Raw genomic sequence first — 22,957 nt, forward strand, 5'->3', positions numbered from 1 at the left:
ATCGAAGTCGGAGTCTCATACAACGACTTAACTCCAGATATAAAGTATTTTCGTTGTATTTTAGGCGATATTTTCTGCGTGCGAAAGCCCTTCTTGTAGGATTTATGTCCGTTTATTTGTTTGTACGGGTTACCTGTGGGGTTGATTTCAACGCAGGCTCAATTTTTGATAAAGATGGCGGGAAGATGATGTGATGTGCACGCTTTGATAGCCACGGTAGAAAATGGTACGATTTCTTCCTATTACTCCATGGAATAACCTTTCTACTCTGAGTGCTAGCTGTCTGTACTACCTTTCAGGACATAAGGAGTTTTTTCAGCCCACCAGACGCTAAGAAGAAGCAAAATGGAACCGCAAAGGTGGCCGGCGCGCACGGTATATCGAAAGAAAAGCGAGGGGCAGACGACAAAAAAGAAAAGAAACAGAAGCAATGCAGAGAGAAGAAGAGACCAAAGTCAAAAAGGGTCTGTGTAATTTTTATAATTCCATTTTGCCTAGTGTTCGAAGGTATTGCATAAACACTTTAAAATGTGTATTTATCAACGCTGGATGAGTTTAGTTAAGTTACCTGAAGGGGGTGATGGTAGGTGAGGGGCTCACATAGCTGTCAACCCAACTTGGACAGGAATCTTGTGAAATCGGGTGAAATACAGTAAATATGTGAAACAAACCCAAGAGAGCCAATGCGGGTGAATACAGAGATTTATGAACATTCTCACAAAAATTAGGCTTGTGATGAGGTCCAAAATCTTGTGACACCTGCCCGATGCACGTGACAGCTATGGACTAATATTTGCACATCAGCTCAGATGACATAGGACAAGTGAAGGCTCTTGCCAATGGGTGGTGTGGTGGATGCATTCAAACACCCAATACAACCCCACCCCTTACTCCCCCCCCCCCCTCCCCCACTGCAATGAGCTTGTATAGTCCTGTTCTGAAGAATGTGTATTAATTTTTTTTGGCTTTTTTTACTTCATTTTCACGTAGCCACTCAACCTAACATAACTGCACTTCACTATGTTGGCATATTCTGAGTCTGTTAAGACCTACATCTTAACACCTACATAAAACAAAGAACCAAAGAATAAAGAATAAACTATACAAAGAATAAAGAATAAACTATACATTTGCATCTACCAGTCAAGGCCCATACCCAGGGTTTTTCTTGGGGGAGTGCGAAATCCAAAAAGTGTAGAGTTTTCTGATAACAAATCTGACCACCCCCTAAAGAACAAAAAGGGATTTTTTATTCCATTTTAGTATCTCCATGGGACGTTTATTATCAGATTTGGCTGCATAAAAGTTTGACTTATAGATGTAGACATACTAGAGTGGTCTAGAATGCCTTTTTTATGTTATTTGCTTATGCTTTAGCGTTTTGTCTATAAATAGCACGTCTATTGCAAACCAAAAGTGGACTTTTGGCTGTTGTTTGGGGTGGGAACGCACCCCTGGCACACCCCCCCCCCCTGGGTATGGGTCTGCAGTATGGTGTGGTTAGTATGTATAGTAATAATGAATAGTAATAATGTATAGTAATAATGTATAGTAATAATGTATAGTAATAATGTATAGTAATAATGTTGGTCATCACAAGTGCAAGAACCCTGCTTCTCATCCACGGGTTGTTTCCACAGGCTCTCGTAATATCTGAAAGTGACGAAGAGGAGCGAGAGTTTATTCAGAAGAAGAAGAAGAAAACCACTCATAGTAACAAAAAGCCTATAGCTGTGTCAGGTTTGCAAAATTCCCTTTAAATCTTTTTATGTGAGTGTGCATGTGTTAACTGTAAATTTACACCTTGCCACAAACTGACGGAATAGCTTTTTGACTAGTCAGCACCTTGCGGTGGGTTGACATGATTGGAAACCAGTGCAGGCGAGTTTTTATTTATTTTTCATTTTTATTTTAATAGATTCTGATGAGGAACCTTTGCCACCGAAAATAAGGTAATTGGAAACTAAGATAAGACTGTTTTAAGCTGCATATTGCACATTTATATATTTATAAACCCTTACCATTATCTATTCAATGCATTCTTGCCCTGTGTGGCTATTGTTCTTGCTTCATAATGTCAATTCTATGTTTTTTTACACACAACAAATAAAGCGTGTCATGCAAAAGTCATGTGTTAGTGTCTCTTATCTTGTCATCAATAACATAAACAACTTTAAACTGGATATTACATGTGCTTCCAAAATAGTAAATACAATCAAAAGTGTGTGAAATGAATGCTGAGAAGGGATGGAATGAATGCGGAATTTATGGGATTGTATGTACATGGAAAATCTATGGTTTATTTGAAGAGGTTTTACAGCCCTCAACTAAAAACTGTAAGACTGAGCACCCTGACTGTTGTCGCAAAGGCTTGTCACGACTTAATACTCAGATATTATTAAATTATTATTTATTATTTTTTAGGAATTGTGATGGTTCCTCTTTGTTGAACATTTTTATTTTTTTTATCATCTTATTGTAGAGAGGCTGCTAAGAAGAATGAAAAAGCTGCCAAATCAAATAAGAAATCAACTTATTTTGATGATTCAGGTACAGAATACAAGCTTATAAATCATACTTAATGTCTGGCATTTTAAGACAAAATCGATGGGTGATTTAAGTCCAAGATAGGAAACCTAAGGCTTTTTTCCAGAAATATTGAACCAAGCTATATAAACCACAAAGTGAAAAGTGCTCACCTGGCTTAATTCTTCTTCTAAACAAACAAACAAACAAATAAAAAATAAATGAATATATTGCACAGGCATTAATTAAACACTTTTTGTGTTTAGATGATGAATCTCCAATTAAGCAAAAGAAGAGCACAACAAAAAAGGAAACCCCAACAAAGAAAGAAGTTCACAAGAAACAGGAGAAGACCCCTGAAAAGAAGACTGTGACATCAGCTGCAGACTTCTTTGGCTCTGAGCCAGTCCACAGATCTGCCAACAAGCAGTTCTCAGGGAAACGGAAACAGGTTGGTAGACAAGTTCCAAGATTTTTAGATGAGAAAATGAAACCCCTTAAATGAGTAACAAATGTTTTTCCCATCCCCTAGGGTATACTGTAAAATTTATCTAGGTCTTATCTCTTGGAACTTTTCATAGGTCTGATACTGAATTATGGATGAACGACACTGCAAGTAGCACTTAACCCGACTAATAACACAGGGTTAAGCATTTTATCTTGACAAGCCTATATGATTTTTGAAGAGGCATCAACCGGGGGTTCTTGGATCTGATATTGAGCAATCTTTGTTTTTTTATTAGCCCAGTAAAGAGGAAGGAGAGGACGATGTATGTGCTACTCAAGATGAGCCTGTGAAAGAGGAAAAACCTTCCCAGCCAAGCAAAAAGGTAGGGTGTCATGCTTTTATTTGTTGCCACAACCACCACCACCAACAACAACAACAACAACAACAACACCCACCACCACCAACAACAACAACACCCACCAAAACCACAATCAGTAACAACATCAACACCCACCAAAACCACAATCAGTAACAACATCAACACCCACCAAAACCACAATTAGTAACAACATCAACACTCACCAAAACCACAATCAGTAATAACAACCAACAAACCCAACACCAACAACAACAAACTACAACTACTGTAAGCCACAAACAGCACCCAATATTGCCAACACCTTAACACCACAACCACCAATAGCAACACCGTTGACAGCACCAAGACCACCACAACACCAGCAATGCCGCAACCACCACCAACAACATCTGTACCAGCAACAACATAACATAACATAACACCCTTAGCATCAACACCATCAACAACAACACCGTAAAAAGCCACACCATAAAAAGCCACACCATCAACAACAACACCATTGACAGCACCAAGACCACCATAACAACACTATCAATAACAACACCATTAAAACCAGTCCCATCAATCACCAACACCACCATATCACCAACACCACAACATCATCATCAACAAACAAAACCTTTAACAACATTACCATCACCATCAATCAACAACAACACCGATTAAACCACAACCACCAACAACATTATCAACAACAACAACATCAAAAGCCGCACCATCAATCATCAACAACACCAGCAACACCACAACAACATAACCACCACAATCAGCAACAAAACCATCAAAAACAACAATGCCATCAACAACATTATCTATAACAACATTACCATCAACAAAAAAAATTTCACTGCCGATAAATCATCTGCACCACCAATATGGGTGATCCTTAGCATCAGGATCTTAGAGAAGTCACCCTTCTTCTTACCAATAATTTGTTTATTTTGTTTTCAGAGAAAAGAAGAAAAATCCCCAGCCAAAAAGGTAGCGAAAAATATGTTTCTTCATTTCATTCCTTTAGTGGCAAGTGAAGCTTGAAACCTTTGGTACCCATCTTAGAGAACAAAAAGCTGTTCAACATATGTGACTAGATTGACAAAGAAGTGACACTACATTTGTGATTCCAGTCTCCTGCCAAAACAGCACTAACTCTGGCCAGTAAATTGTCCAAGGCAGCATCAGCTAAAGTGCTAGTACCAGAGACACCGCCACCCAAAACACCAACCAAGACAACGCCCAGTCCTATAAAAAAACAAGTAACGCCCAAAAAAACAACACCAGTGAAAGCATGTAAGCAAGTTTAACTGTTATTTTAACAGTGCTTTTATTGCACTTGTCAACAGTGTAAAACCTAAATTATTTTTTTCTTTGTTTCTTTTTGGGGCTTTGTATTGGGAATGAACTCTAGAAAAGATTCTGAAAGATAAGAATGCTGTATGTGCCTAAATAATATGAGAAATTTAAGGGTTATAGTGTAGAACTACGTCTATAAAATAAAAAAGCAAAAAAATTATTGTTGTATCCTGACATTATTTATACATTATGGAATGCTGGTACATTGAGAAAATATGAATATAGATCCACCACTGAATCCATGATTGTTTCTAGTAAAAGAGCCAGAAAGTAAGAAAGCTAGAACACCCGAGAAAATTAAGCAAGAGGAAACCATTGCTACACCTTCTTCCTTGGAGAAGAAAAAATCAGGTTACCGCAGCTTCATGTCCAGAGAAGGACCAAAAGCCCTTGGCTCCAAGGAGATACCACAGGTTAGTGTCGTAATTAACACAGCTGGTCTATCTTAACAGTACCTCGAAAGGGTGGCTTTAGTTTGTACGCATGTAGTAGTGTCAAGGCTGGTTATTTTTTAGTTGTGTAGTAAGACTCAATGCATGCTTATACAAAGTGTTTTGTTTAGTCTGATCTCTGCCAACATGTTTGTTGATTCAACTAGTAAATGAGCTATTTTCAATCAAACATAATTAAAAAAGTGCATACTTCTAGCAAAGCTCTATCGAGGCATTTGTAAAGTTCCAGTGAGATTGTTGTCTAATTAATAAATAATCATAAAGTGAACAACAACAAATGTGTGGATAATCAAATTTTTTTTCAAAACACAATCTTTGTTGTACTACATGTTCCCTTCCATGAAAACAATTTTGTTGGATGATTTTTACTTGTCTCCATGTATCTCTAACAAATTCAACACTCCTCAGGGAGCGGAGAACTGCTTTGAAGGGCTGACGTTTGTCGTCACAGGGGTGCTGGATAGCATAGAGCGTGACCACGCCCAGGACCTTATCCAGAGATATGGGGGCAAGGTGACAGGGTCGGTCAGCAAGAAAACTAGCTATCTGCTGGTGGGACGTGATGCTGGAGCTAGCAAGCTTTCAAAGGTGAAATATAAATACTTTGGTACAGAACAGGAGTGGCAATTGCACTAATTTACTTTTAGTCAATATGTAACAAACTCTAATGGTTTTTAGTGCAAAAAAAATTAAAAGCAGTGTGTCTTTTAGAGGTTTCTTTAAGAATGTGATTGATAAGTTAAAGGGAATGGCCTGTTAAATAGCGCAGATTCTAATAGATTCTTTTGTCTATTGGTGGTTACCGCTGGTCAGCCAGAACTACAGTAACCTTGTACGATTACCGCTTTAAAAGGAATTCTGAATGCTCTTTGTTCATTTATGCAGTATGTACTGAGTTTTGAATCCTTTTACTAACCTGTATAAGGTTTTGATGACTGTGTTAGTGCACTTGTCAACAGTTTATGAATAAGTTAATGGAGCCAAATGACTGAGTTGGCTTATAGAGCCCTTTGATTCTTATTCCTTCCTACAGGCGCAAACATTAGGAACCAAACAGCTGGATGAGGATGCCTTTCTTGATCTCATACGCAACACTCCTGGAAAGAAATCAAAGCATGAACAGCCAGACACGCCATCCAAGCAACCAAAGAAGGCCAAGCCTAGCAAGCAGCAGTCACCTCCTGCCAGTAGCCAAGACCAGGCAGAGAACTCTCAACAGACTGCCTCACAGTCATCTACTTTGTCACCTCTTACACAGACACCTACTGGGTCACCTGTTGTTAAAGGTTTGTAAAGCATTTAAGACAAAAAGATTAGCCTGGTTTATTCTGCGTGTGTTCTGTATACCCTCTTAAATAATGTTGCACCCAATATTTACAGTTTGAGTAAAAACCTGCAGTACTTATAGTACTTACAGTATCACATAAATTAGCAAGTAAACATGATAGAAAAAAAATCCAGGTTTTGATGCCTCTAAATATATATGTGCCTTTGAAGATCCTTATTGATTTCAATGCTTGAGAATTTGAATATTTTAATGTTACTCATGCACATTGCACAAGGGGTTACTAGGCTAAATTTCATGATTTTGTGCCCAGAAATTGATAAGGCAAACTGTTCCTTGTACCACAATGAAATTGGATAATTAATAATGTTGTTTTCATTGTGGGCTTAATTTCTCTGAAGTACCCTGTACCCAGGTGCAAACCATTTTACCATATTTTGTGCATGTGCTCTTTTCAGCCGAGGCGAGTCTAATGTGGGTTGACAAGTACAAGCCCAGCGGCATCAAGCAGATAATCGGCCAACAGGGGGACAAGAGTAACATGCGGAAACTCCTGAACTGGGTCAGAAACTGGCACAAGAACAGAACCAAGACACACCCAAAATGTAGGCCTTCATCACCGCCTGATAAAAGATGGCATTGGTTGTATGAATCAGAACCAACACACCCAAAATGTCAAGTTGATGACCCTTCTCCAAGTGAAATGAAACAGGACCCAGACACAATCAAACTGTAGTTTTTTGTGAAAAATCACGAATTAATAAATGAATAGTTTTACAAAAATTAGGATAAAGAAACATATGGTGTGCCGTTTTTAATTAAGGCCTCAATTGATGACTTCCGCTAACAACAGCCCTGATTGCCCTTGAACTGAAACATGTTTATTGCAGTGTATTGAAAAAACACTCTAAAAGAAAGAGCACATCCCCAGTGTCTTCAGTCCATTCATAAAAACTGGATTATTGAGAGTAATTCAGCATATTTCAGACATTCTTACTTTCTTTCCTTTCCTTTCAAGCATCCTTCTTTAACAAGGACACAGACGGGGCGTCTCTCAAGGCAGCACTGCTATCAGGACCCCCGGGCGTGGGAAAGACCACAACTGCCACTCTTGTGTGCCAAGAGCTTGGTTACTCCTATGTGGAGATGAATGCTAGTGACGCCAGGAGCAAAAAGACACTGGAGCAAGTTGTGTCTGAGTCTCTTAGCAACAAGAGCATGGATGCCTTTGTTGGAAGTAAGTGTGGTAATCGTACCTTTGAGATCAGGATACCTTTGGTGGGGATAATAGTGGTGATCATACCTTTGAGTTCAGGATACCTTTGGTGGGGATAATAGTGGTGATAATGACTTTGAGTTCAGGATACCTTTGGTGGGGCTACTAGTGGTGATCATACCTTTGAGTTCAGGATACCTTTGGTGGGGATAATAGTGGTGATAATGACTTTGAGTTCAGGATACCTTTGGTGGGGCTAATAGTGGTGATCATACCTTTGAGTTCAGGATACCTTTGGTGGAGATAATAGTGGTGATCATACCTTTGAGTTCAGGATACCTTTGGTGGGGCTAATAGTGGTTTTCATACCTTTGAGTTCAGGATACCTTTGCTGGGGGTAATAATGGTGATCATACCTTTGAGTTCAGGATACCTTTGTTAGGGGTAATAATGGTGATCATACCTTTGAGTTCAGGATACCTTTGTTAGGGGTTATAGTGGTAATCATACCTCTGAGTTCAGGATACCTTTGGTGGGGCTAATAGTGGTGATCATACCTTTGAGTTCAGGATACCTTTGGTGGGGCTAATAGTGGTGATCATACCTTTGAGTTCAGGATACCTTTGGTGGGGGTAATAATGGTGATCATACCTTTGAGTTCAGGATACCTTTGTTAGGGGTTATAGTGGTGATAATGACTTTGAGTTCAGGATACCTTTGGTGGGGCTAATAGTGGTGATCATACCTCTGAGTTCAGGATACCTTTGGTGGGGCTAATAGTGGTGATCATACCTTTGAGTTCAGGATACCTTTAGTGGGGATAGTAGTGGTGATCATACCTTTGAGTTCAGGATACCTTTGGTGGGGATAATAGTGCTGATCATACCTTTGAGTTCAGGATACCTTTGGTGGGGATAATAGTGCTGATCATACCTTTGAGTTCAGGATACCTTTCTTAGGGGTTATAGTGGTTATCATACCTTCGAGTTCAGGATACCTTTGGTGGGGCTAATAGTGGTGATCATACCTTTGAGTTTAGGATACCTTTGGTGGGGATAATAGTGGTGATCATACCTTTGAGTTCAGGATACCTTTGGTGGGGGGGGGGGGGGGGGTAATAATGGTGATCATACCTTTGAGTTCAGGATACATTTGGAGGGGGTAGTAATGGTAACCATTTGAATTTGAGACACCTATGTTGGAGGGGTGTAATATGGATGTTTGTACCTTTGGCGAGGGTATATTATGCGTTAATAGTGCCTCCTGGTTTTAGGGACTTTCACAGGGTACATATAAGATATTTGGACCTTGAGTTTAGAGTACATGGGGTTGAGCTGATCCTACCTTTGAGCTAGAAATATCTTCCCTTTGAGTACATAAGTTTTGTGAACATTGAACTAGGATACCCTCCATGGTGGCAGAGAGGGGGGATGGGGAAGTGAGGTGTTCTAAAACTTTACACTTAAAAGTACCTTTGAGCCTCTGGGTATCTTCATTAGGGGGTAAGTATCATAGGTAATTGGTTAATTGTTTTGTCAGCCTCAAAAGGAGTGGCTGCTAAGTCTGGCGTGAAGCATGTACTCCTCATGGACGAAGTAGATGGCATGGCAGGGAGTGAGGACCGTGGCGGAATGCAGGTATAAAACCAACACCTCCCTCCCTTCTCTTTTCAAGTACCTTATAAAGCCACCATATTTGAAGTGGCCAGACATTAAGCATCGTAGAAATGCCAAATTGTTTGTTTCTCTAATTATCTTTAGAACATTTATTTTGTATTACAGCAGCAGTTAATCACTAATTGAAATAAACCCTTTTGTACGTATCTTCATGCAGGTATTACTCATATCTGAGTACACTTTTTAATTTGTCTCTGTGCAGGAGTTGATATCCCTGATTAAGACCAGTAAGATTCCCATCATCTGTATGTGCAATGACCGCAACAGCCAGAAGATTCGCAGCCTCGCAAACTACTGCTTTGACCTTAGATTCTCACGGCCTAGAGTTGAACAGATAAAGGTGAGCTAAATAATTGTATGTCTAGCTTAAATAAGATTGTTCACTGAACAGTCAGGCCCTGGCATTGCACTTAGAGTAGGACTTGTGCTCATGTGGCCACCTTGACAGTTTTGCCAAGTGAGATAATGAATCTGACAGCCAGCCAGCGAGGCAAGTAAATCCTTGAGTGCACATTGGAGACGACGGGATTACCTGAGTTATGGCGTGTTAATCAAACCGTGATTCTCGCATGCTCATTGGCTGATTTCTTAAAGCTTTGTATTGGTGGCAATGGTAGTGTGGGTCACGTTACAAATTCTCCAGAACTGATGTACTCTTTCAAATTCATGTTGGCAGGGTGCCATGATGAGTATTGCATACAAAGAAGGTATCAAGATTCCACCGCCCGCGATGGACCAGATTATCCAAGGCGCCAACCAGGACATCCGACAAGTGCTACATAACATGTCCATGTGGACCGCCACCAACAAGACCCTCACTTACGACCAGGCCAAGCAGGAGGCTAGCAATGCACAGAAGGATATCAAACTGGTTAGTACGACCATGTAAACGTACAATGAGTCATGTATAGGGTGAAGAGATCATTGGGCTGTTTTCCAGACCGCAGTAGCCAGGGCCTGTGCACTAAGGGTGAAAGGGAGAATTCGGCATATCAGAGTTTATTGTTTATCAGCAGTTTTTTTCAACTTTACATTAAGAGCATTTTTTTTTTTAAACAAGAGCATTTTTTTTGTAAAACAAGCAAAGATTAACAAAAAGCTTGCAAAACTTTTTTGAAACTCCGTTTTCTCTACCCTATTTTCCGTTTGCGTTTGTCAACTAATATACTCAAGGTTTCCTTAATTATACAAACTGGGCTAATGTAGGTTTTCAAGACTTCTATATTACTTATTGTACTTATTGATCTCAAGGATTTGTTGTCCAAACTGCGCTATTGTATGCGATACATTTTATCACTATATGACCCCCCCTTTTGATAAAGCTGATATATTATATAATTTTTCAACAACTCTTTATTACTTATTGATCGCCAGGGTCCGTTTGACGCTATCCGAAAGCTGCTTTCAGGCAGTGATAGTTCCAAGCTGAGTTTAAAAGACAAGTCGGATCTCTTCTTCTGTGACTACTCACTGATGCCCCTATTTGTCCAGGAAAACTACCTGATGGTCAGCCCCTCACAGGCCAGGTATGCTATGGTAGAGTTAGCCTCTCACAGGCCAGGTAGGGTATGGTACAGTTAGCCTCTCACAGTCCAGGTAGGGTATGGTACAGTTAGCCTCTCACAGGCCAGGTATGGTATGGTACAGTTAGCCTCTCACAGGGCAGGCATGGTATGGTACAGTTAGCCTCTCACAGGCCAGGTAGGGTATGGTAAAGTTAGCCTCTCGCAGGCCAGGTAGGGTATGGTACAGTTAGCCTCTCACAGGCCAGGTATGGTATGGTACAGTTAGCCTCTCACAGGCCAGGTATGGTATGGTACAGTTAGCCTCTCGCAGGCCAGGTAGGGTATGGTACAGTTAGCCTCTCACAGGCCAGGTAGGGTATGGTACAGTTAGCCTCTCGCAGGCCAGGTATGGTATGGTACATTTAGGCTCTCACAGGCCAGGTATGGTATGGTACAGTTAGCCTCTCACAGGCCAGCTATGGTATGGTACAGTTAGCCTCTCACAGGCCAGGTATGGTATGGTACAGTTAGCCTCTCACAGGCCAGGTATGGTATGGTACAGCTAGCCTCTCGCAGGCCAGGTATGGTATGGTACATTTAGCCTCTCACAGGCCAGGTATGGTATGGTACAGTTAGCCTCTCAAAGACCAGGTATGGTATGGTACAGTTAGCCTCTCAAAGACCAGGTAGGGTATGGTACAGTCAGCCTCTCACAGGCCAGGTATGGTATGGTACAGTTAGCCTCTCACAGGCCAGGTAGGGTATGGTACAGTTAGCCTCTCGCAGGCCAGGTAGGGTATGGTACAGTTAGCCTCTCACAGGCCAGGTAGGGTATGGTACAGTTAGCCTCTCGCAGGCCAGGTATGGTATGGTACAGTTAGCTTTTCACAGGCCAGGTAGGGTATGGTACAGTTAGCCTCTCACAGGCCATGTAGGGTATGGTACAGTTAGCCTTTCACAGGCCAGGTATGGTATGGTACAGTTAGCCTCTCACAGGCCAGGTATGGTATGGTACAGTTAGCCTCTCACAGGCCAGGTATGGTATGGTACATTTAGCCTCTCACAGGACAGGTATGGTATGGTACAGTTAGCCTCTCAAAGACCAGGTATGGTATGGTACAGTTAGCCTCTCACAGGCCAGGTATGGTATGGTACAGTTAGCTTCTCACAGGCCAGGTATGGTATGGTACAGTTAGCTTCTCACAGGCCAGGTATGGTATGGTACAGTTAGCCTCTCACAGGCCAGGTATGGTATGGTACAGCTAGCCTCTCACAGGCCAGTTATGGTATGGTACAGTTAGCTTTTCACAGGCCAGGTAGGGTATGGTACAGTTAGCCTCTCACAGGCCAGGTATGGTATGGTACAGTTAGCCTCTCACAGGCCAGGCATGGTATGGTACAGTTAGCCTCTCACAGGCCAGGTAGGGTATGGTACATTTAGCCTCTCACAGGCCAGGTAGGGTATGGTACAGTTAGCCTCTCACAGGCCAGGTAGGGTATGGTACATTTAGCCTCTCACAGGCCAGGTATGGTATGGTACAGTTAGCCTCTCACAGGCCAGGTAGGGTATGGTACAGTTAGCCTCTCACTGGCCAGGAATGGTACAGGGTGCAGACTATGGTACATGGTGTCAAAATCAAACGTGTTATGCCTTTTGGCGGCAAAATAACAACAACAAAGCAACCTATTTAGCGCCACAAATCAGCCAGAAATTTTCTTTGTCAGAAAGATAATCTTTTATTAAACGTTTTTATTTGTGTGTGTGTTTATTTAATTGTGGGTTTGCTACTCAAAACCTACAAAATTTAATTGTTACAAATGCTGAAGGGATTGCAGATCCATATCCGTAGCTGCTATGATGAAAAAATGACGGCTGACAATTCCTATCTCTCCCTCCCTCCCTTAGTGGCGACCTGAAGAAGACCTTGGATCTCGTCAGCCGAACAGCAGATTCGATATGCGATGGAGACTTGGTCTCTCGGCAGATTCGCTCCAACAGCAGCTGGTCTCTGTTGCCCATGCAAGTAAGATACAGCCTAACTATCAATGCAACGAGATATTGACCGAGATTTCTAGTCAAATTTCCGCTATTAAACTCTTTTAGTAAAAAAGAAGTGCAAATGGAAATGGGTTTACTTTTTCCTCTTTCTCTCCAGGCCATGTTGTCCGCTGTCATCCCGTCCTATTTTATCAGTGGGGGCATGGGTCAAAGAATTGATTTTCCGCAGTGGCTAGGAAAGAACTCGAAGCAGGGACGGCTGGATAGAATTCTCCAAGAACTGCAGGCTCACATGAGAATCAGGTGACGAAATCCTCGTCCATATTTTAACTAACAGTCAACTGAAACCCCCAAATGAAAAATATATATCCTTTTGTTGTTTTGGTTTGAAGAAGGGTCTGTTCGATAGTTAGACAGTTGCGCATCCAGCATTTAGCAACACAAATTTATTTGCGCATGTTATAACCGTCCTAGGTAGGTTTGGGATACCCTGGTTCCAGAGTCTCGGACGTCCATTGCGTCTCAAGCTTGCTGGCCACTAAATAGAGACGTTCGAGGCTCTGGGACCAGGGTAGGTTTGAGATCAATTTATTTGACTTTGAGGCTAACTATTTGGATTACACGCACACGAGACAGAAAAAGAATTAGAAAATTATAGTTTAAATTTTCAAATTTTCTCCATCCTCTTGAAAGAATATCAGCCTAGAGCCCGTGGGGGATTCTCCAGAAAAGTAGACGGGGTGATCGTCGTATCTTTAAAGTTATAAAATTTCGACCAACTGCTATACCTTAGGGTTGTTGAAGGATTATTCCGATTCTGCTATCTTATAGGGTATAGAATTCGCCTAACTGCTATTCCTTAGGAGATGTTTAACTTTTTTGTTTTCCAATCCTGCTATCTCTTAGTGTTAAAGTTCCTTCTATCACACCCCATTTGCAATCTCTTAGGGTTAAACATTTCTATACCACACCCAGTTTGCTATCACTTAGGGGTTAGAATTTCTGTTGACCACACCGATAATGCTATCCCTTAGGGTTAAAAGTGGTTTTGCCGACGATCACCCCCGTCTGTTTTTCTCGAAGTCCCTCCCCCCTGTGGGGGGGGGAGGCCAGAATTACACCTAAATGTATGAGGGTTTGCAGTAGTTGACTTCATTGTCGTGTTCTACTTATTCTCTACTTACTGCAACTAATGTTGTATGGTAGAACAAAAAAAACATGATTCGCGTTCTGTTTGCAGCACTTCGGCAGACAAGAGTTCAATCAACTTGGAGTACATCCCACACCTCAGGCAGGCTCTGACCACGCCCCTCACTGACCAGGTACGGAAATGACCGTTCAACATATCGAAGCTTAGTACGAAATATCGAGATGTATGGTTACGACATTAATATGTTTTTTCAGTAAGAAAAAATCGGATAATTTTCTCCAATATGCGTTGAAGACAGGATGTATTATTAAGCACTTAAAAATCTCTTGTTCTTATCTTGTCGCTTGAGACCAAATTAAATTTTTGAGTTTGAGCCCTTCCTCACCTTACCTACCTCGGCTCACCCCAACCTCACTTTAACCTAACCTTACCTACCTCGGCTCACCCCAACCTCACTTTAACCTAAACTTACCTACCTCGGCTCACCCCAACCTCACTTTAACCTAACCTTACCTACCTCGGCTCACCCCAACCTCACTTTAACCTAACCTTACCTACCTCGGCTCACCCCAACCTCACTTTAACCTAACCTTACCTACCTCGGCTCACCCCAACCTCACTTTAACCTAACCTTACCTACCTCGGCTCACCCCAACCTCACTTTAACCTAACCTTACCTACCTCGGCTCACCCCAACCTCACTTTAACCTAACCTTACCTACCTCGGCTCACCCCAACCTCACTTTAACCTAACCTTACCTACCTCGGCTCACCCCAACCTCACTTTAACCTAACCTTACCTACCTCGGCTCACCCCAACCTCACTTTAACCTAACCTTACCTACCTCTGCTCACCCCAACCTCACTTTAACCTAACCTTACCTACCTCTGCTCACCCCAACCTCACTTTAACCTAACCTTACCTACCTCGGCTCACCCCAACCTCACTTTAACCTAACCTTACCTACCTCGGCTCACCCCAACCTCACTTTAACCTAACCTTACCTACCTCGGCTCACCCCAACCTCACTTTAACCTAACCTTACCTACCTCGGCTCACCCCAACCTCACTTTAACCTAACCTTACCTACCTCTGCTCACCCCAACCTCACTTTAACCTAACCTTACCTACCTCGGCTCACCCCAACCTCACTTTAACCTAACCTTACCTACCTCGGCTCACCCCAACCTTACTTTAACCTAACCCGACCCCCTTAACTGCATTCCTGTTTCTTGTGACAAAGTTAAGTTTAACAGCCCTCCCCCCGATTTCCATCCTGTTCTGATGCAGGACCCCCCGGATCTGAAGGAGCGAGTTGCAAGTGTCATATCACTGCTTGACGCGTATAACCTGACGCGCGAAGACTGGGACTCAGTCATGGAGGCGGGGTTATTTGATGGACACAGGGACCCCATGGATAGTATACCGTCTAAGGTTCGTAAATACAATCGAGTTCTCTTGCTCACGTGTTGGGTCGCACAGGTATCTCGCCCCGTATGGGGATTTTGCCGTTGTGTTGGCTAGAAAGTTGCCAAGCTTAGTCTTATTAACGAGAGGCTGCTTCACGGGTTTGGTAATAAATAGAATTGCCATCATTCCGACATGACGGAAAAACATGACGTGACGCTTCAAATAAGCCCATTTCACATCGAATAAGGCGGAGAATTTCTCTGAGTACTTAGTAGCTTAAAGCAAACAAAATATCAAATGCGACTTTTTTAAATTGATGCGACTTTTTGTAAAGTGTCATTGAAATTTGAGCTTTTCGTCCCTGAAGGGCAATGATGGGCAATGATGATCAAGGAAAAATTATCTTAAAAAGCCAAATCTGGTTATGCGCTCTTCGGCCTCACGTTTTTTGTGTTTTGAAAATCAGTCCGTAATACAAGGAACCTATAGCCATTGTAAGAAATTGTGTCTTCTCTCTCTATCTGGAATTGCACGTTTTCCAGGTTTTTCCGTCATGACCATCATTCCTGATTCGTGCACAATACCACGTGTTGCGAACCTGCTCCGCTGTATCCAGGAGCGTACCCAGGATTGCCTGAAGGGGGTGCGCAGTCGTAAACACCATGGAAAAAGCATGGTATTTGGAGATTCCTTAATATGTTATGACTCAGTTTTTGGCCGCCAGGGGGGGGGGGGGTGCGCGCGCACCCCGTGTACTCGCCTGATATTTGTACACATCATAAAACTGTCTTTAGTCTAGTGCACTGTGCGGTTTTTTTTTTTTTCCATTCATGATTCGACATACTTAGCATCCATGGTTGGAAAAGTCCATTTTCTATCATATATAAACTGAAAATCAATATTATAAAATATATTAATATATAAATATATTAATGTGACATAATGATCGTGGCAATTGGCAGAGAACTGTGAGAGTTATCGCCGTACTTGTGCCGAAGAATCGGGTTCACTCTCGTTGTTCTAGTGTCTTTGTAAAACAACGACATGAAATATGCCGGTTTACGCTCGCTCATAAACAAGCGCATCAACCATGTCCCTTGACATATGACGGTGTTTATGCAACGAGAAATGCAAATTGTATGCAGGGAGAGGAGTTACCGGGCTATCAGGGATATTGAACGGGGCGGATATTGAGTGAGGCGGGTATTGAGTGAGGCGGATATCGAGCGAGGCGGATATCGAGCGGGGTGGATATCGAGCGGGGCTGAGTCACCGGATTCTGAAAACGAAGATGAAACATTAGCTTTTATTCTCTGTCACTCAGATTCTGTCATTAACTCTTTTTTCTTTTTAAATTTCAGACAAAATCAGCCTTTACACGGACATATAACAAAGAACAACACAAAACTCCCTACGCTCAGAAAGCAGCGCCTACGAAATCTCGTGGCAAGGGGGGAGGGGGTGGCGGTGAGTCTGAGTTCCCGGATGAAGACGGTGCCGACCCAGGCCCCGACGAGGACGAGGATGACCTGGAAGTGAGTGCGATGATGGTGAAAAATAAAAAGGCTACAGCTGCTACTGGGAAAGGAAAGACCAGTAAAGATGATACGGGAAAGGGCAAAGGCAAGGGAAAGGGCAGAGGGAAGAAGTCCTAACGACTAAGAAGACAACAAAGGTTGAGAGGAAAGGACTGCAGCGAGACTTCAGCGAGCGAAGTCTCAAAGCCGAAAGGATAGGGAAGTCCTAGCGGCGAAGAAAATATAGTCGGCAGCGAGAGAGGACGGATGTGCAAGAAGGAAACGTTGTAATTAAGATGTACTTCAACAGCGAGCGAAGTCTGAAAAAAAAAGGGTACGGAAGAAGTCGTTATTAGCCATGAAGAAGACGTCCTAGTGACAATGGCGAAACAGAGAGTCCGGAAAAAAGGGAGAATAGAGTGGCAAGAGAACGTGGTGTTATTGACAAATAAAGCGTGTTTATGACGACATGCAAATATTGTGTCCATCAAACAAATTTTGCTGCGTGACGTCAGGGCAAATGGTAAAAAATGAGCTAATTAATATTTATATTGAAACGCTCTTTAAAGCCCTTCAGGAATTGTGAAAGGCGTTAATAGTTGTCAATCATATTCTATCCTCACCCCTGGGGAGAGGCGCTCATTGCAAGAGTACATCGCGTAATCGGATCCATGCAATAATTTTTTTTTCTACAAATATGACACCAAGGGTGGGACCATTTTTGTCCGTCCCAGTTTGTAACAATATTAAAATAAACATTGTTTCAGACTTTATGTTTCGCTGTCTTTTGTCGAAGATTTGGCTAAACTTCAGAATACCCGTCCACATTTTAAGGCCTCTAAATTTACTAAGACTTATTATTTGATACTTCGTTCTATAAATATGCACAGACGGCTACACAGCGGACCACGGTAGCAGTGACTTAGATTATTTAGACTCACTATTTGATACCTTGTTCTATAAATATGCAAAGACGGCTTCACTGCGGACCACGGCAGTAACGTGGCTCCACAGTGGACGGGTATTCTGAAGTTGCTCCGAAGATTTTTAAAACTCATGAACCCTTTCAACCCTCTCATTTTATACACCATTTTAATTTTCATAAAACTCCGCCTTGTATCTAATCCCCTTTATTCATCTGAAGCAAGAGCTTGCCTGAAGCTGTCACGATTATAAGGGAAACTATTAACCCCCCCCCCCCCCCCCCAAGTTATCATAGGTATAAGCTAAATGACACACGAATTAAAAAAATATGACGCATATGATGAATACGTGCAATACAGGGTACAGTCAAAATTTTACTGATGTTTTGCTTTTTTTTTTCTTGATTGTTCACTATAATGCAGCCATCTACAAAACCTTGGTTGTCTCTCCTGCGAGGGTACGTATAAACCCATGGATGAGGGACAACGTTATTTTGAGCCCGCACACGTGCTATCATTGTCAGCAGTCCCTAGTCATGACACATGCGTCAGCTGGTCGTTGACGTCAGCTGCTTCATGATTGGATGCGTGACGAAGCTGCGAATAATGCTAGGGCAAAGTCCCAGTCTGTTGTACTTCCTCAAGATTCCCTGATAAAAAAAAAGATATCCGCTTTCTTGCTTATGGACCGCAACGAAATTCATGAGAACTTTAAATTCGTTTGTTCGTATTGCTATCTGTAAGGTTTAGCAATATACCTTTTTTATGTTGTGCGCGCATCCAAATTGCTACAGACTGGCGGTTACTCAGGTGACAGGTTACAAACAGTTACCTTGCACTCCATGTTTTCGAGATCGAGACCACAGGTAGACCGACAGGTTACAAACATAGTTACCTTGCACTCCATGTTTTCGAGATCGAGACCACAGGTAGACCGACAAGTTACAAACATAGTTACCTTGCACTCCATGTTTTCGAGATCGAGAAGTACTTCTGACATGCGCAGTAAACAAGGCCTTAAATCTTCATACTTGTACCCAGACCCCGGAACGGTCTGGATCAATCTCCCGTCTTCCCATACAAAACCTCTGGCCATGAAGAACGCGGTCGCAGCTATGATGGAGGGCTTGAAAGTGACCATGATCGCGTCCAGCATGGCGGCCTCCATGATAAACTTTGACACGACATAAGTCTCTGAACAAAAGCAAGGTGTCAAGGTAAGCGACAAAAAAAATTGTAAGGAAATGACCAGTAAGGGCGTGGCTGTGCCCCCGTTATTTTCTCAGTGTTTCTGTACTGTGCCCCTCCAATATATCGAGACCTGCTACGGCCATGGTTTTTGTTAATGACACGCTTTGACGTCATCTGTGCATCGTTAGAGCACGCAAACATGAGCCCTATTTGTTGATTAACTAATAAAAAGTGAACGTTCTTCTCCCCCCACCCCCTCGAGGCATTCAGAATCGTAACAAGGGAGGATGGCGGAAGCTCGCTACGCCCTCAGATTTAGGCAAAATCTTTCAATCTTCGGCAGACAGCTTGCTGTAAACAGCAAAAACATGTATGGATGTTTGTTCTGACTAATCACACGCGAGATGTTTTGACTTGACTCTTCGCTTCTGACACGCTAGAAGACAATAAACATTCCACAAATATTTCTGGGTGTTTACAGTTTTACTGATCGCGCTGAAAATCTTGAATTCAGATGTGTATTTTCCTACCGAGATCTATGGCTGAAGCCCTAGCGATAGGGCGAAGGAAGAAAGTTGGCAAGGGTTGAGCTAGATCAAACTCCAGACACGTGAGCAGCCTCGTTTCCATGTGCCTCAGTTCTGATTGGTCGAAGGCTTGATCTGCCATCGCAACCAGCTCCTCCCGCGTAGGAACGAACCTCGCAAAAATAAGGTATTCAAGGGAGCTGATATGATGTAGATATTATACAATTATTAAATCAAGGTATCGCCTTCTTCTTGACTACCGCGTTAATGACCTAAAAAACGCCTCCTATCTAATGAACGCCCCTCCTACGCTGACAGGTTTGTGAAAGTCCCTCTCAAAGAAACGCCCCCCTATTTAAAAAGCCCCCCCTTTTCTACCACCCAGCCTAAACCCAAACGACATAGGAATTCAGGTGATATAAATAAAATTTAAATGTCTTTTTGCTTAATCAACCTGGTAGGCGAGTAGAGTCTTGCTCGATGCCAAGAAACGCTTGCTACGCAGACTATAACTTAACGTGATCCTGACTGAAATCAGAACCTCAATACACTCGGGTCTGTTAAATTGTTATAATTCAACATTAACGCCCCTCTCTAATAAACGCCCCCTATATCTATGATCTATGTCAATTAGATCATTTCGTATTAGATCATAGTCGTATGTCATACTCATCATCATCGTCTTTGTCACCATCATGATCATAATCGTCTTCCTCATCATTGTCGTTATAATCGTAAACATTGCCGTCAAAGTCGTCGTCGTCATCATTATCAACAACAGCATCACGTCGTTATCATTAATAGCATAAACATCCCGACTATGGTCATCCTTGTATACACACACCTTTTATACCATCCTCCAATCACCTCCGCCCCCAGACTTGCAGCCCCCCCAGCTTAATCACACCTCACCGTACCCCCATCTCCTCACCTATCTTTGTACTTGCAGGCGACAAGAAGGCACACCATACCATGAACCCCCCCCCCCCTCCCTCCCCCTCCCAGCTTAAACACACCTTTCCGTACGCCCCATTCCCCTTACCTATCCTCGTACTTGCAGGCGACAAGAAGGCACGCCATGCCTAGGAGCTGGAAGTGTGCGACGGGGACAGTGCGTAGCGACATGTACCTGTCCACTAGCGCTACGATTAGATACAGGCAGTCTTGAGGGAAGTTATAGAACAGATGAACCTGAGGACAAGATTGCTTTGGTATTTCAGCTCGACTCCGGTCGACCCCTTCGTTTGTAGTTAAGAAGACGCTTGATTGATTTCATGTGTGTATTTGGATAGAAGTTTCTAGATTGATCTAGTGACCTATTACCTGAGCTATGGATGTCAATTTAGACTACCGTTGACCCTACCCTGCGTTTTTCTCTAGACACGCCCATGGTTCAGTGGTATAAAACATTTGAGATACGCACGCTTTTATTATCGGCTAAAGATCTGCAATGCCGCAGTATAAATCTTGCAATAATAAAATTTGTGCCTGATTTTTGCATTACGACCAGTCCTGAACTTTGCATTTATATGATCACATACGACAAAGACTATGAATTCCAAAAACATTTTTTTCAAGAAATAAAAAGGGTCACACCTTTTTGTCGTTAAATTTAAAAAAATATATAAAAGAAATTTTATATTCTATATTTTTGTGTTTTTATCGCACTACGAAATTTTCGTTGTTTTGCACCGACGAAGGTCTTCACAGAGGTATAAAATATCTGCTGACTATCTCTCTAGTAGAATAAAATAATAGAATCTCCGGTACCCAGAAAAATCAAACCCCAAACTCTCAAAGTATCTGGATCTTTTTACCTCAATAAGCCAATCGATCAAGACCGCGCGGGCCTGGTGGCTAACCTCTCCTTGCTTTTCTAGAAAGTTTTCAGGAAGCTGGTACTTGTTTTCTAGCGCCATTGCGTATCGCATAATTTGACTCCTGTAGCTGCTTACAGATGCCCAGTCTTCCACGGTATCTCGTCCTTCAGAAAAAGATAGGAAACTCAAATACTGCCCTTTCTCTATCTTCCTGTCCCCTAGCAAACCTTTTTACGCGTCTGAAGACGATTAAACTGGGTGCTGTACCAGGACCTCCGGGCCCTAGTTAACCCATATAGCCCGCTCTATCATACATATATTAATTCTGGTAAGAGGGACAAATGGAGGAGTTTTAAGATTTAAGGAATTGCTGGTTAAGCGTCTATAGACGATTATACTTGGTGGTCTACCAGGCCCTACTTAACCCATATTGCCCGCTCTATCATACATATTAATCCTGGTTAAGAGGACAAATGGTGGAGTTTTAAGGAATTGCTGGTTACGCGTCTAAAGAGTAAGGACTCAACCCAAATAGCCCGCTCTATCATACATGGTAAGATTGGTGGAGTTTTAACGAATTGCCGCATCCTTTCCACCCTAGAACACTATTACTAACAACCCTAAGCTATCAAGGGATTCGCTAGTATAAAAGTATATTGCACTTCCCTCCCCCCTATCGCACTCTCGATTACGAGTAATCCTTAGTATAAGAGCATACTGCACTTATTATTTCACAGTGCTTACACCCTCCCCTCCCTTTTCATTTTGTGACCTTACCTTGATCGCTGGCTACTGTAAAACTGGTGTTTTCTGCGTCCGTAACTTTGTTGTCTTCATCAAAGAATCCGCTGTCATTCAGTCGCGATCGTGTCCTAGGTCGAGGGGCGCATAAGATACCTGGCACAAAATGAGTTCCTGTTGATGGGCAACCGAGATCCGGTTTGCAATCCTCATCGTCAGCCGAAATCTTCTCCTCTTTAGATGATGATTTTTCCGGTGATTGCAGCATCGCTGATAGTGTGGTTGAAAGAGGATCGAAGAGTAAAGCACACAGTGAGGGTGTATTTAACAAGGATTGCTAACTTTACTATTATTGTTGCAACATACAAACTAAGAAGATTACAAACTAGTTAGCTGGACTCATCCTGAGCTGTCAAAAGGAAAGAATTACAATATTTGATTGGCGTGAAGTTTTTACAAGCCAGCCAATCACAGCTTTGGTATTAATCTAATCAACCAATCACTGACGAGCTATAATGAAAGCGTGCAAACTTGCCCACAAAACCACAGTCAATGACAATTTATTCCTAATGCAATTCCTAAAGGGTGTGGATTTGGCACGCGTCCACGCGTACCATCTACCAATGATAAAGCGCGTACCATCTACCAATGATAAAGCGCGAGCCATTCTCCGTCTACGTGTAAATAGAAAAACTATTGACTGGCTGCCTGGTTGGTCTACGTAGGCACGGTGGGATACGGGAAGTAAATAGCTATAGCATGAAATGGTACAACTCTTTGATAACAGAGAAGTTTCGTTGAAGTCTCAAACAACCCATCGTCCGAGCAAAAGACGATAAAA

At 42.3% G+C, this 22,957-nt stretch overlaps 2 protein-coding genes across 6 annotated transcripts; one reads left to right on the forward strand and one right to left on the reverse strand.

Moving 5' to 3' along the window:
* Nucleotides 1–36: 36 nt before the first annotated feature.
* On the forward strand, nucleotides 37–17,687 carry LOC5503757 (replication factor C subunit 1). Of its 3 annotated transcripts, none has more exons than XM_048734212.1 (23): nucleotides 45–226; nucleotides 300–464; nucleotides 1,641–1,740; nucleotides 1,919–1,952; nucleotides 2,483–2,550; nucleotides 2,793–2,977; nucleotides 3,270–3,356; nucleotides 4,305–4,334; nucleotides 4,478–4,640; nucleotides 4,959–5,116; nucleotides 5,564–5,743; nucleotides 6,189–6,441; nucleotides 6,899–7,045; nucleotides 7,459–7,686; nucleotides 9,196–9,293; nucleotides 9,535–9,672; nucleotides 10,009–10,203; nucleotides 10,707–10,858; nucleotides 12,744–12,861; nucleotides 12,994–13,139; nucleotides 14,077–14,158; nucleotides 15,278–15,421; nucleotides 16,759–17,687. In XM_048734212.1, the coding sequence occupies exons 1-23, from the start codon at nucleotides 224–226 to the stop codon at nucleotides 17,050–17,052; spliced, it is 3,168 nt and encodes a 1,055-aa protein (XP_048590169.1). In that variant the 5' UTR covers nucleotides 45–223; the 3' UTR covers nucleotides 17,053–17,687. The 3 variants fall into 3 exon arrangements, with proteins under 3 accessions (XP_048590171.1, XP_048590169.1, XP_048590170.1); XM_048734213.1 differs by having other exon boundaries at nucleotides 7,459–7,677; XM_048734214.1 differs by lacking the exon at nucleotides 15,278–15,421 and having other exon boundaries at nucleotides 37–226.
* A 469-nt stretch (nucleotides 17,688–18,156) lies between these two features.
* On the reverse strand, nucleotides 18,157–22,522 carry LOC5503756 (G2/mitotic-specific cyclin S13-7). Of its 3 annotated transcripts, none has more exons than XM_032371993.2 (6): nucleotides 22,153–22,522; nucleotides 21,373–21,539; nucleotides 20,610–20,746; nucleotides 19,559–19,728; nucleotides 18,796–19,031; nucleotides 18,157–18,487 (listed from the first exon to the last, which is right to left on the reverse strand). In XM_032371993.2, the coding sequence occupies exons 1-6, from the start codon at nucleotides 22,382–22,384 to the stop codon at nucleotides 18,386–18,388; spliced, it is 1,044 nt and encodes a 347-aa protein (XP_032227884.2). In that variant the 5' UTR covers nucleotides 22,385–22,522; the 3' UTR covers nucleotides 18,157–18,385. The 3 variants fall into 3 exon arrangements, with proteins under 3 accessions (XP_032227884.2, XP_001624708.3, XP_032227882.2); XM_001624658.3 differs by having other exon boundaries at nucleotides 20,598–20,746; XM_032371991.2 differs by having other exon boundaries at nucleotides 19,559–19,755; nucleotides 20,598–20,746.
* Nucleotides 22,523–22,957: the final 435 nt, after the last annotated feature.

Source organism: Nematostella vectensis, chromosome 11, assembly GCF_932526225.1.
Source record: "Nematostella vectensis chromosome 11, jaNemVect1.1, whole genome shotgun sequence".
NCBI lineage: Eukaryota > Metazoa > Cnidaria > Anthozoa > Actiniaria > Edwardsiidae > Nematostella > Nematostella vectensis.